The sequence below is a fragment of the Stegodyphus dumicola genome, chromosome 9, assembly GCF_044657685.1.
Source record: "Stegodyphus dumicola isolate Sdum_Otavi_A_Nest chromosome 9, ASM4465768v1".
NCBI lineage: Eukaryota > Metazoa > Arthropoda > Arachnida > Araneae > Eresidae > Stegodyphus > Stegodyphus dumicola.
This window is the reverse complement of record NC_140776.1, coordinates 87970696-87984893: the sequence shown is the minus strand read 5'-3', so window position 1 is coordinate 87984893 and position 14198 is coordinate 87970696. Positions and strand designations below refer to the sequence as shown.

Genomic DNA, 14198 nt, shown 5'->3' with positions numbered 1-14198 from the left:
GTTTTATCACAATGCGAGAAATATGCATACATTTATGCAGATTTTTCATTATTTAATTTGTTCAAATATAATGCAGGACTCTAACATTTGGTGGCAACAGTTTGAAAAGTAAACGGACATTTATAGTGATTCAATGCAAAATCGCTAAACGAAAACAATAGTCCTTTAGGTACGAAGCCCCTTGGGACTAAAAACTATCTTTTTAAACTCGTCCTGCACTATAGCTGCAGGATTGAAGTAGAATAAACTTAAAGCATCTAAATTAATTAGAAAATTGGAATAAAAGCAAGGCAATTCCTTTAATATATATTAACTGCAACCGTGTATCCGAAGTTTAACACAATATCAAAACAGAGAGAATTTATAGTAGTACAATCTCGAAAAATATAAATCTGAAAGGAAAAAGATACAAAATTATATGAAAAAAAAATAATAATCTCCTTTTATTGAAACCCCAGTTCAGAACTTATCAGGGGAAAATGAATTAAAGCTTCATAAAAGTCGATTAATAATAGGGGGACCTTAAAGTAATGCCGTTTCTGCGCATGTCGACAACAACATGCTGAGGGCAGAAGTGGAAACAAATCCATGTCAAATACTCTTAACCAACCTTGGTCGACCATCCAAGAACATTTAAAGCAGAATGGAAAAATAAGCAAAGCATGTGTTTAAGTCTCCCCTAATCTGTCCGAAAAGAACAAAGCCTACTTATCCATCACATGCAACGTATTGCTTCAACGGCACCATACAGAACCGTTTTTTTGACAAAAAATAAGTCCTATATGATAATCCAAAACTCAAAAGGCAGTTTTAATAGGGGTTACAAAGGGCTTACATCCCGAAAAGGCGCTTCTGGGTGTTTTGTGGAGTATTCGCGGAATTGTTCATTTTGAATTTCTGAAACCTGGAAAAACTCTTAATGTAGACCTTTATTGTGAACAATTGGATCTAGTGAACCAATCTTTAATCGAAAAATATCCGGCAGTTGTCAACGGAAAAAGCGTCATTCTGCAATACGACAGTACAAGAAGGCACTGTGCAAGACTAACACTGGAAAATATATTGAATTGGGGTGGGAGGTACTGCCTCACCCACCATATTCGCCTGATATCGCACCCTCGGATTTCCATTTATTCCGACCACTACAACATTTTCTTAGTGACAAAAAATTTGAAAATTTGGATGATGTCCAAAATGCCATCTCGAGATATTTTACTCAAAAAACTAAACCAATTGATTTTTATCGGTCTGGGATTGAAATCGGCATACTAGATGGCAAAAGGTTGCTGATAACGAAGTGATTATATTATTGATTGAAAATAAAAACTTGTTAAAAGTTTATTCGTTTGAATTTAAAGTAAAAAAGCGACATTATTTTCCGGTCCCCCTATTATGTTTCATTCTTCTGGTCTATTTGAGATCAAAAACCGTAAAGATGTCATCAAATTCTTATTAAAGACTATAAAATTCATATAAAACCAAAAACTCGAATCTCAAATGTACCAGAATTTTCCCTGTACATTTTCGAAACACTTGGGAAAAGAATAAAACATTACATAGTGTTAAAATGACAATTAAAAAACCATAGAACTTTACATTATGTACATTGAAATTCAAAAACATAAATTGGTCTAAAACCAATATATTCTAATCCAAAATTCAAAATCGAGTTTAAAGAGCAAAACTAATAGTCATTTAAACAAACTAAAAAGTTGGGAGGTCCCTGATTTTGCTAAACTATTAATATCAAGAAAACGAAAAGCTGTACTTAGAGATTTCTATAAATAAAGAGGTTAAATATGAACTTTAAACAGCTAAAAACTGAAAACGTATTTGAAAGAATAATTAAAAAAATTGAAAAACGTAAACTTAATGAAATCTTAACACTAACTTCAATGCGTGATCTAACTGAATTCTAAAGATGACCAAACGGTGTTCTTGCTAAAGAAAGTAGAAGTCAAACTGCTCTGGAGAAGCCGAAATTTTGTTAGTTCTTGAAAACCGTATGCGACAAGGTTCAAACTGTCCAATAGCAGATATATTAATATATAAATGCACTTAATTTTTACTGGTAGTGTATTAGAATAAAAAGCTGACCTTTACAATGTAAATATAAAAAATTCTTTTAATATAGAACATACGTCCTCCTAGAAGTATAAAAAAATGCTATCAATAAAATCCCGTTTATAACCAGTATAATTATATATCATTTATCTTAATTTATCCAAATAATCATACTTTTCAGTAAATGTAAATTTTAATTTGCTAAGTTTGTGGATATAAACTGCCAAACAATAGCTTGTCTGTCACGCATGTTATAATTTGGTTATGTTCGAAAAATGGCTGACTAATCCTTCCAAGAAACATTGTATTCAGTTCGCAAGAAATTGTTAACTAGTACAAGGTAAATGTTATTATGCATTAAGAGTAACGCAGGACTTAATAGCTCCCTAAAAATTCCGGAAATGGGAATCTAATTTTTGCTTTTTATAGAGCATTCTGAATATTTCTTATTATTTGCATTAGCTCCACATACACCAGAAAGCTAAGGTGAATATTCAGTAGAATATTCGCATTAGATTCCTTAATTATATAGGAAAATATGCGCTATTTATTTTTATCACATCTCATACCAATAAATCATCATCTTCCAAAGTATTTCTTCTCGCATGTTTTGTAGGCTATACAGCTTTCCGTATTCCCTTCGATAAATGCATGGCGACCTTCAATATAGGAAAACTAAATATCGATTCAACTGTAGAGAACATGAGCTCAATAATCTCAACGCCAGCAGCTTTTTGTTATTTCAGTTTGAAGTTTACAACTAAGGAGAATAACAAATTTAATATCCATTACTTGCAGCTTAATAAGACAGATTACTATTAGAATAATATTTAAGAATAAAAATCTGTACTATTAAAATCTGTGCGCGTTTGTCTGTTTGTGGCATTATCTGCCCCGGAACGGCGGGGAGATTCGCGGGAAGCCATTTCGACCATTCTCATCTTAGTACGACTTCAGGTAGCCAAAATATTAATTAAATCTCTGAAAATGCTAAGTTTCACACTCCTTTTTCCGAGTTGCAACAGTCTTGGGCGCAGCAGACAAAAATCGGCTTTTTTCGAAAAGTGTTGCTACTGCTCGCTTTCAAATCACAGAGTTTGTTAATAAAAAATGTTTAATTTTTACAAAATATGAAATAAAAATAGCATTGCCAAACTTTTAACATATTATTTTTACATAAGGTCATATTCTGACATTGCAGAAAGCACGTGATTGCATGTGATGTCATTGTAGAAAATGTTTTACTAATGTCAGCGTTTTAAATAAATAGCTGCTGTTGGCAACTTTTTTGGTTTCAGGTTAGTATACTTGACACAATATATTAATGCTACGTTAATTCTTTTATTCATACTATGATACACTTTATTTTATACTTTAATTCCTCAAGATGAAAGATACACTCAGGAAAAAAGCGACATGCAAACAAAAAGAGAAAACGTATTCTAACTTTTTAAATATAAAATAAATACTTTCTTCGTGTGAGAACCGCGTATACGGCTCTCGAGCCTGCATTTCAAACATTGCAATTATTCTTCATCTGTTTAAACTGTACAAGAGTTTAACAACACTATTTAGAGGTGTTAAAATATTGAGAAAAGTGTTGTTATATTACATTATATTTAATTCGTGACTTCATACATATTAAGTTGAAGTGTTAAAAAAGTTTTTGCTTCCTGGTTTGGCAATAAAAAAATTATTTACTAATTGGTTTTTGCTTTCATTCATACTGAAATGTCTTTATACCTTTGCTTTTCAGGGGTACATAGAGCTTATAGATGAAAATTATACCTACATTTATTTTCAGTATAGGTTTTCATTTTATAGCATACTGTTTCTCATTTACACTTGTTTCTTGTACATAGTGGTGACAACGTGTCTCACGTTAATATGAATAGTATTAATATGGCGTCAAAAGGGTTTACCTACCAGGGGCCGAGCGGTGAAGTCAATGAATAGTGGTTGTTCAAATCGAGTTCATATCTACTCGAATGGACTGGCTGCATGGGAGCTTTTATGTTTCGCCATGTGTATGATTGAGTTTCCCTTGAAAACGTAGTCTATGAATACATACCTTCTCTTATGCAGATGGTCCTTGTGTGCTTTGTTGTGGGGTTTTCCCATTTTCATACCAATAAATTCTGTTAAATACGTTAGGTTAGGTTATTTGAGTATGGTAAATAATTCATGGGTAACTTATCTAAAGGGAAGGATACCGTCGTGAAAGACTGTTAAGGAAAACTGGCTCGTATAACGCTGCTAAGTGCGACTCAAGGTGATGCCCAGCCATAAGTAATATTCTCTAAAAAAAATCGGAAGATGGAATTTTATCTTGCAAAATAATACACAAAAATGGTCACGAAATCCATATGCGTATAAATGAGAAAAGTATTTTTAGATGTAACATTAAAAAGCATGAGATGAAGGATTTTCACGAAATTTGTTCTTTGGTTTCCGTCTGCCATTTCTAACAGCTTTTGTGGTTTATCTACTCTTAGGTACACGAAATCTCACTCATTATATTGTGTACTAGCGACCCGCTTCGGCTTTGCACGGGTATAAAATATATAGCTTATGTCACTCACTGAAAAAATGATTAAAATCGATCCAGTAGTTTTGATTTATTCATTACTGCCCGTGGCCCGCACGCGTTAAATTTGGAGTAAAACAATTCCCCTTTCCCTATACTATGAAGATTTCCTCCTATCTTTGGAATATCTAAATTCATACACTACATTTTTACTTATTTACTTTTTACATTTTTACCTATTTATTTTATTTTTACAACAATTAATATATTACAGAATGTCTTTATATACAACGTTCACAGCTTTCTTGTCATAAGTGAATCCGTAGTACAGTGATTGCCTAACTGATACGTTGTCGCTCTGAAAAGCACGTTTTTATTAAGTATATTGTTATTTTCCTCGCTAGAGAGCTCCGATAATAAACGCGTCCGATCGCTGCTAAATTCAAAGTGCTATAAGGAGAACCGCGGCCTCCGACGCGCTATTTATAGGCACGCTCCCGCCGCCCCAGCAGGCCGGTACCGCCGCAAACGCTACGTCCCGCAATTTTTAAATCTGTAGACCTTTTCAATGTGTACAATACTTAGTACATTATTTTGATAAATCTCGTAGGGTTCAGCCTGCGTTTGCAATGCAAGCGGAAAAAATTTAATTATTTACGACATCACATTAGAAACCTCAAAAATAAATTTCTCCACTATATAATGGATGTTATTATACATATAAACCTTCCTCTTCAATCACTCTATCTATTAAAAAAAATCGCATCAAAATCCGTTGCGTAGTTTTAAATATTTAAGCATACATAGGGATATAGGGACGGACAGAGAAAGCGACTTTGTTTTATACTATGTAGTGAAGAAGCAGTTAAAAATATGTGGAATAGTTACGTCACTTGCGCGAATTATATAGGGTCGGTTTTTAGTCGGTGATCATTTCTGACTATTAATCGCCGAAGGGCGACTTTCTTTGCTGGTGGTCTCTACAACAGAAAAATACTAATCTCTAAAATAGGATTAAATGCATATTAATATGAAAAATAAATATGAATTAAAAAGACAGATTTTTTTGTCACAAATGGTATAAAAAGTATCCAATATTTAGAAAGATTTAAACAAATGAATGTGCATAATATCTTTTTAAAAGAATTATTTATCTTTTCTTGTAAGCGAAGAACCAGACAAGAACCGTTCTGTATACAGGTACGCTAAATTTAGGCATAACTGCCAAATTATTATCTCTAAATTTACACAGCTTCGCCTATATTTCTAATATATTTAATTAAAATTTTTGAATCTGTAAGATTTCGAAGTTGAGGACTAACCTTAAAAGTCAGTTTAATTAGAAGAAAAAATAGATGAGTTTGACAAAAATATTTATGCAGAAAAGTCACAGAGGAATTGTTCAGTACTGAACACCAGGAATTCAACTTAAGATAGAAAGATCAGGAAACCATTTAAGAGTAATTCTTTATCATTCGGGGTCGAGGAAAGCCGAAATAAATTAAGAAAATCTGTGTTCTAAACTGCGAAATCTTTAAAATCTTGGGTAGGTTCTTATTTCCCTCTGATTTGCTTTATTTATTCAATTCATTGCTTCATTATCGGATTTTTATTGTTCGCACGTGTTCGTTTATTGCTAGATTACCGGTCATCAGATTTCATTTCTTACTTTAAACACGTAGCAGACCGCAGGGACGTGCCTGGACATGGATAAAAACGTTAACCCATTTATAAGAGATGGTTTCAAACCTACTTTCATTCTTGGATTCCATAATAAATATTAGAACTGCCCACAATAATGCTTCTTGGAGCAAATTTTGTCCATAAATTGTACTGGGCGGTTAAAGTCTAGATATGAGTACTGTGGTAGACATAGCAGGAAACGTGAAAGAAAATTTTTGATGTAATAAACGAAAAAGGTATAAAGGAAATTATTTTACACCATTCAGCAGGAATTGATAGTGGAAAAACATTGAAATTATCACAATTCTGAAAGACCAAAAGTATGAGACAGAAACGGATGTTTTAAGCAAGAATTCTCGATAAAAACCATAAATGAAATATTTTCTTCAGTAGAATAGTTAATTAGCCATGTTTTCGATTTGGATCCCCATGGAAAGTAGATTAAAATTTCAGAGAGGTATTCAAAATTTACTGGAGATCTACTACACACAAACATAAGTAAAGTGGAAATAAAGCTCTATAACATAGCTCTTTTCACTTTGTTAATGGTTCTAAATGCAACCATTATTATGTTAATGGTCTAATCAACTATTTCATTAATGGACCATTTTTATGCTAATAGTCTCGAAATATGTTAATGGTCTAATCTAAATATGTTGTTAACAGTTTTAATTTTTTATGTCTTCGTAGTCTCATTATCCGTAGTTTCGTAATTCATGGAAGAGCTTAAACCAATTTATTAGCTTCGAGTTTAAAAAAAAAATTTTTTTTAACTTGTACCAGAATTATCGAATTTACGATCTATAGAAATAGAAGATGAATGACTGGAAGAAGTAGGTCAGTTCTAAACATAAAAATATCCAGAATGCTATATATACTCCGAAATATTCCACAATCGTTTTGAGAAAATAGTAGTGGTAAACATTCTTATATTGCTAGTGGCCCTCCAGTATATTGCTGTTAAAGGAAAAAATTATACACTATCCGACATTGAAAATACAACACTAAGAAGGAGTGGCCCGAAAATTATACAAATGTCACCGAGTTATGCGAATTATGTGAAATGCGCGGCTCTCCAGCGCACGTTGAAGAAGGTATAAGAAAAGGAACCTGTAAAATGTTCAATTTTCGTGCTGTTAATTTTCGTGCTGAGTGCGCAGTGCTTTCTATCAGGAGGGTGACGCCTAATCACACACTGCTCACATCAGCCAATGTGCTCTGCAAGCTGTACATATACTTCCCTGTCCACCGTTCTGTCCTGAGCTCTCATCAATCGAACATATCTGGGATGTGATTGGACGTCATTTGCAGATCCTGCCATTGCCATGTTCAGAAGACGAACTGTGGCAAATAGTTGACAGTTAATGGAGAGCCGTTTCTCAGGATACCATCCGGTAGTCTCATTGACTCTGTACCTAGACGTGTTGCTTCGTGTATCTCCGCCCAAGATGGTCCTATAACCTACTGAGCCGAAGCTGGTCCTATAAGATGTCCTGAGCGAATATACTGAGCTACTGAGCGAATATTATATATAAATTTATCAGGTTCAATGTTCCGTCTTACTTTCTTTGGGAACATGCAAGGACCTGACTTGGAACAGGGAGCTTACTAAAGCTATGTTCAATAACTGTGGGAAGTAGACAAGATACACAAGAAGGGTATACAAAACCCTTTATTTTTCACTCTTTACAATAATTTCCTTACTTCGGAATACAGAGACCAACTACTTGTGGTCTGAACGTAAGAATATAAAAATATAACTAAACTCTAACTTAAATTTGGAATAATAAACGTGGAAGATTGGCCTTATATTAACAGGAAGCCGTATGTAGTACAGAGAACTGTTAACACTACAATACGTTTAAAATTATCACGAGGATTAAACCTCTGGCCTGGAAGGCAAACAGCAACCGAGTAAAACTTCTAAGGCAAGCGGCCTGCTTCGACTAACTCCTTCCTCTCTCTCGCTTGGCAAAAAGCCACAACTTAAGTACTTGGCGTTCGCCAGACAAATTTTGCATAAAATAAGTTAACGCTTTTAATTCTGGCCGGAAGTAGAAAATAAGAAGTGATAGTAAAGATTTAAAATAAAATAACCGTTAGTAAAACTTAAGATCCTTACAAATTTTGAAATAAAGATCACTTATTGTTCGTTGCTGTCTCTCTCTATTTGCCGAATTTCAGCACTTTCTTGCCACTCCTTTTCAGTGTCGGGTAGTGTAAGTTGCCTATCGTATTTACGAAAATTAAGCTATATATGTCACTCAATTAAAAATATTCTGTTACAAATTTTCACTTCAGAAAACAGAACTGTATCTTTTCATGAGCGTTAGTATTACGTATTTTCTTCCCTTTTGCTTTTTCAACTAATGCAGGGAAAAAACATTATAAATTTATAATTGATTAATACAATAAATGGCTAGCTCGTAACTGACATAAAACATGCCACTATAAGCTGGTAGTTAGCCGAATGGGCTATTAATCTTAAAGCGGGATTTTGCATCGTCCCTATAAATGGTAAAACACCTTTTCACCTTTCAAATTGTTGCACCAAATACTATCCCCCTGTAGTATCTTTAAAGAAATTCAATAATGAAGAATCTGCACGTATGTATGGTATGTTTCTCGCACCGTGAAAAAAAAGACGGTACTTAGAGCCATTAAATTTTAATTAACTTTGCCCTCCACCCGAACATACGCTCCTGGTAACCCGAATTTCGAATTCCAAATTTATATTCATATTTTGTAAAACTTTAATGAATTTCTGATTAACAAATTCAACGATCTGAAAACAAGTAGTTACAACACTGTATGGAATAAAATATTTTTATGTCCAATGCGCGAAACTGTCTGTCGGAAATTCTAAAGATATGCTGTTTTCAAATATTTTGTGTTTATATTACTCCCAAAGAGGCCGGTTTTTCATTTACACACACATACACCTTTCGAGGGCATTTGGACTAACACCCCTTTAGACTAAAAATATTTAAAAAAGTATATCTTTAGAATTTTCGGTAGACAGTCTCGAGCGCTAAAGATAAAAAAAAAAGTTTTATTTCGTACAGTGTTGCCACTGCTTGCTTTGAAATCGTTGAGTTTTTTAATCAAAAATTCTTAACGCTTCACAATATATAAACCCAATTAGAAATTCCAAATTCGGGCTTCCAGGGGACCATATTCGAGCGGGGGGACTACGTTATTCAAAATTTGATGGCTCTAGGCACTGTTATATCTTCCCAATACAAGAAACATGCACACATTCATGCAGATTCTTCAATACTTAATTTTTTTAAATATAATTCAGAGCGATGATATTTGGTGGCAACAATTTGAAAAGTGACACAGCCGCTTATAATGATTCGGCGCAAAATGCCGTTTTGAGACTAATAGCCTTTCTGAGCTTGATGACCTTTATGGCTAAAAACGTTTCGTAAGCCATTTTAATAATAAAACTGAAAGTTGATATGATAAACTGAGCAAAGACTGAAAACAATGGAAAAACGTATGCCAACACTTAACACTGTATCGGGAATTCGAAACGTATGCTGCTTTTGAAATTTTTGTAATTTTGCTGTTGAGTCGTATATGGCAGAAGTGCGAAGAAAATAGTGCTTAATAATAGTGAATGCAACACTCCTGGTAGACTACGAGCTCAGCGAGAGTTTAAAAACCTTAGCAAATCCTTTTGAGCGATGGTTAACTCTTTCAATTTTTTAAATTTTTTAATTTCTCCTGATTAAACCAAGTTTCTCTTCATAGGTACATTGGAATTTTGTCTTCTTTTTGATGCTCACAACCAAGTTCTTCATTGCACAATGTATAGAGCAAAGGTAAAAAGAAATTCTCTAACGTAAGAATATTAAATAATAAATGCTTATAACGTTTTCTTAACTATAATGCACAAAATTATTTAAAAAAATGATTGAAAGAAAGCTATTTCGGCTGCTTTAATAAATTCTCCTACACTATTAAAAGGTGCTTTAAACAAATCAGTCTCTGTTTTCAGCGTGAATTAAAATTATCTCTCTTAGGTCATTCATGGACGAAGAAACAACAAAAGGAAGTCCATATTTATTTAGTAGCAAAGATAATTCTATAAAGCAGTTTAAAAAAAAAAAAACCTAAAAAATTACTGATAGAAGGTAAAGTTTTAATTTTCTACACCAGTGAAGCGAATGAAATTTAACACCTATCTTAAGGCTCATTCTTTAAGAATGTGATACAGAATTTTAACGCTAATATTTTTCAAAATGCTTTAAAGTTTAACTTTTTATTAGCATATCAATGTGTTGTTGAAATAAGTCCTAGTTTATTTTTCACTTTGAGCTCTGTTGTTTCTTTGAGCCCTGTTGTGTGAAATTGCCTATACGCACTGTGTAATGTAAAATAATATTACTGTCCGTCGTCACCTTTAACGTCAGATAACAAATATTTCTCAGGAATTTATGAAGAAAATGAATCTAAGCATAAATGAGTTAAAATTCAACAAATGGTTTTTAGAAAACTTTGCTATCCTTAGTTTTCAATTCTCAAAAATTAAAATAATTTTATGCTAATATATTTATCATTATTCATTGCGGAAGATCAGATTTTTAAAAATGTGAACTATTAATTGCGATTTTGTAGCTCTACGATATGTAACAGTTATTTTAAAGTTTCACACAGCCTTAATAATTTTATAAATGTATATATTATTTGCAATAAACTTCATGAATTCACAAAAATTAATTTAAATATATAATGTGTATCTAAAAATCCACTAGACTTAAGTCATATCTTTCATATACATTTTTATATTACTCTCATGCATTAAATTATCATACTTTAAAAAAAGAGTATTAAAAAAATAATCTGCTTCTCTAGTTGCCCTTTTAATAATTTAATAATTTAAAAAACCTCAGCTTTTTTATACCAAATGTAAAAGCAAGAATTCAGCGCAAGAAGATTTTATTTTGTTAAGGATTTGAAACAGAAAAAAAACAAAGGATAATTAAATTGTGCCAAATGTTAAAAGCTATCTTAAATATAAGCCTATTAAATATTATTTAATCAAACTTTCAGATTACTTAGTACTTATCTAATACAGAAACATTAGAAATTTGATGCAAGCTGAAGATTAAGAATGATAACTCAAGCAAAGATAAATCATCGCTTGATACAAGTCTGTGGTAACCAGTATATCTACTTTTTCTCGGTAAATAAAAGCAGGAACTTCGAATTTATTAGTAGAAAAGATTAAAACAGAATTTATATGACAGATCTATGTTAAGCTGATCGAAGGTTTATTAATGTGCATACATGTAGACCTTAAATTTACATTGACATCTCTGAAAAATTCCTTTTCAGCAATACAAAGAATAAGAATAAAAATCGAAACATACGGAAAAATGTCTCATATTTCAGGTCTCCAGAGATCGAGTAGTTAGAAAGTTTGTAAAAGCTGTTGGTTTTCATAAACTAATGATAGAATGAAATACGCCAAATTTAATAAATTTTATTAGTCATAGCAACACAGCGAAGGATTTTATATCTTTCATGCTAAATTCAACTTCGAAATTTTTAAATGATTACTGATATGAATGTTATTAAGAAATATTTTAATAACTTTTAGCATTATATTAATAACGAAGGTTATTAAATTAAATTGGCTTTCAGCGTTCACAATATACCCGATTTTACGCTTACTAAGCTGCAACAAGTTACTATAAAACTCCTTTCTGATTGTGAGATAAAAATTTAAGAAGGAAGAAATATTTTTCATTTAAATTCCCGTAAATCATCTTGATAATTATAAATTCTAATTTCAGGGACTCAAGCCAACTGACTGTAATGGACTCGCTGACCCTTATGTTCGTCTACATCTTCTTCCAATCCAGAGCAAGGTATAATGTCTTTTACCCAACCATGCATACCTAAAACCATTTTGATATCTTTTGATATTCACTCGTGTGCAAAATTAAGAGAATTTGCACATTATGTCGAACTTCTGAAAAATTAACGGGCAGATTTTAATTCAACTTAGTGTGAATATACGTTTATCCCAGAGAACGATTATAGAGTTATTTTATGTACTCATGATTATCTGTAAAGCTCATAGTAAAGGGATGTCCAAATCCACCTTGTTATATCAAACTGAAAAGAGTCTGATAGGCTGTACGGTCCTCTCTTGCAGCCATATAGATCCCGCAGTGCCACAGCATACTGGACAGGAGGCATTTGAGGAGTTCTGCGGCAGTCATTCCCACTCCTGTATCAAGGCACTTTTCAAATCCGGGATGGTTCCGAGATGACGAGAGGAAATTACTCTCCTAAGAGTATCCCATGTATGCTTTATAGGGTTAAGGTCAAGAGATCTGGCTGAACAATCTATGCGTTAAATAGCCTCACTTTCGAGGTAATCATCGAGCAGTTCTGTCCTAAGTGGACAAACGTTATAGTCCCTTAACAGGACCCTAGAGCCAACAGCGCCCTTGAAAAGTCGAACATAGGGCTCTAAAGATCTCCAGATCTCCTCTCTGTACCTCATAGCAGTCACGGAGCCTCTATCAAACACATATAGGGCTGTGTGGATATCCAACATAAAACCTGCCCAAAGCATTACACCTCAATCACCGTAATAATCCTTTTCCCTGATGAGGGAGAACGGTATCGTATGCCAGGCTTTCTCCAGATGCAGGAACGCGGAGGATTAATTTCTAGGCTGAATCTCGACTCATTTCTAAAAAGCAACGGTGCTCCGCTAAAGTCTGGTCCAGGGCACATGTTGTAGCCTTCCCTCGAGAAGCCTTCGAACAGCTGTAGTTCATAAAAGTCGAGTACTATTCGCAGTGCGAAAGCCGCTCCAAAAGAGAATATTCTATGTGTTTATATTATAATATCGTTATTGCTGTATTTAATGTGAGTGATCATAGCTAACAATCAGAATTAAATTTCTATCGTTGGCAGTGGAACGATGCAGCTTGTCGGTGTCTTTCGTTAAAAACCAAAATGGAAATGTAGTAGTCAAATTTTGTTCATACCAAATCAAGATCAACATTAATAAGCATCGATATCAAATAATGGAGCCCAAAGTAGCCGTTCTAATTCGAAACAGTACTAAGCAATGCTTGTTTATAATTTATAATAAATTTAATTAAGGTTTGCTAAGTCTGTGACATTTAACTTTACATCCAGACGGTCTATACCATGCGAACATTTATTTGATTTAATTATTACTTATGTGTAGTTAACACACTAGTACTTAGAAAGCCTTATTTTCCAGGGAGCATTTATATGTATCAGCTAATTGTTTCTTTGTTTCATAAACTTCTAAAATACTAATTTTAAACAGTTGAGTGAAATGCTAAGTTTTCATTCCGAGCATTATAATTTTCAGCGTTGGGCATGTTGCAATTCCGTGACTTTGTTCAATGCAGTAGCGATTCTCAAGTATATGATTCGAATTCTAATCTAACCTGATAAAATGGTAAAAATTTTACAGATGATAGTTGCACAAAAAGAAAAATTATTTAAAAATATGAATTCGGATATCAGTTTAACAGACAGCTGATGTCCTATAATAACTCTCTTTTAATTTTAAGTCAATCAATCTATCACAAAATCTTAATCTTTTTTTCTGAACAATGAGAAATTGATCTGCAAAGTTGTTGTTCCGAGATAAACATGTTTAAGTGTTTAAACGAGAAAAACTGAATTACAGCTTCTTAATAATTCTTACGTATTTATTTCATGAGCACTACATTCTTTCAGCATAGTAAAAGGAACAAAATAATAGCATATATAGAACATATAAGAGTGTATATTTGTAATGTTATGGTGCTGATAGCACATAGTTAAAATAAAATAATGAAAAGACTATTAGGGTTTTTGAAAATGAAAATGTGAAAAGTCGAACGCAATTGCCCTGTAATTCGAAACACGTATT

The 14198-nt window shown here is 33.0% G+C and overlaps 1 protein-coding gene across 3 annotated transcripts in view; it reads left to right on the top strand.

Moving 5' to 3' along the window:
• Positions 1–14198, top strand: part of Rph (Rabphilin) — a 160597-nt gene that overhangs the window by 109032 nt on the left and 37367 nt on the right. For all 3 annotated transcript variants that reach the window (XM_035351089.2, XM_035351090.2, XM_035351091.2), the window contains 2 exons: positions 10034–10104; positions 12082–12156. In XM_035351089.2, the coding sequence (XP_035206980.1) occupies positions 10034–10104; positions 12082–12156 (146 nt within the window). The remainder of the gene's footprint in view (positions 1–10033; positions 10105–12081; positions 12157–14198) is intronic.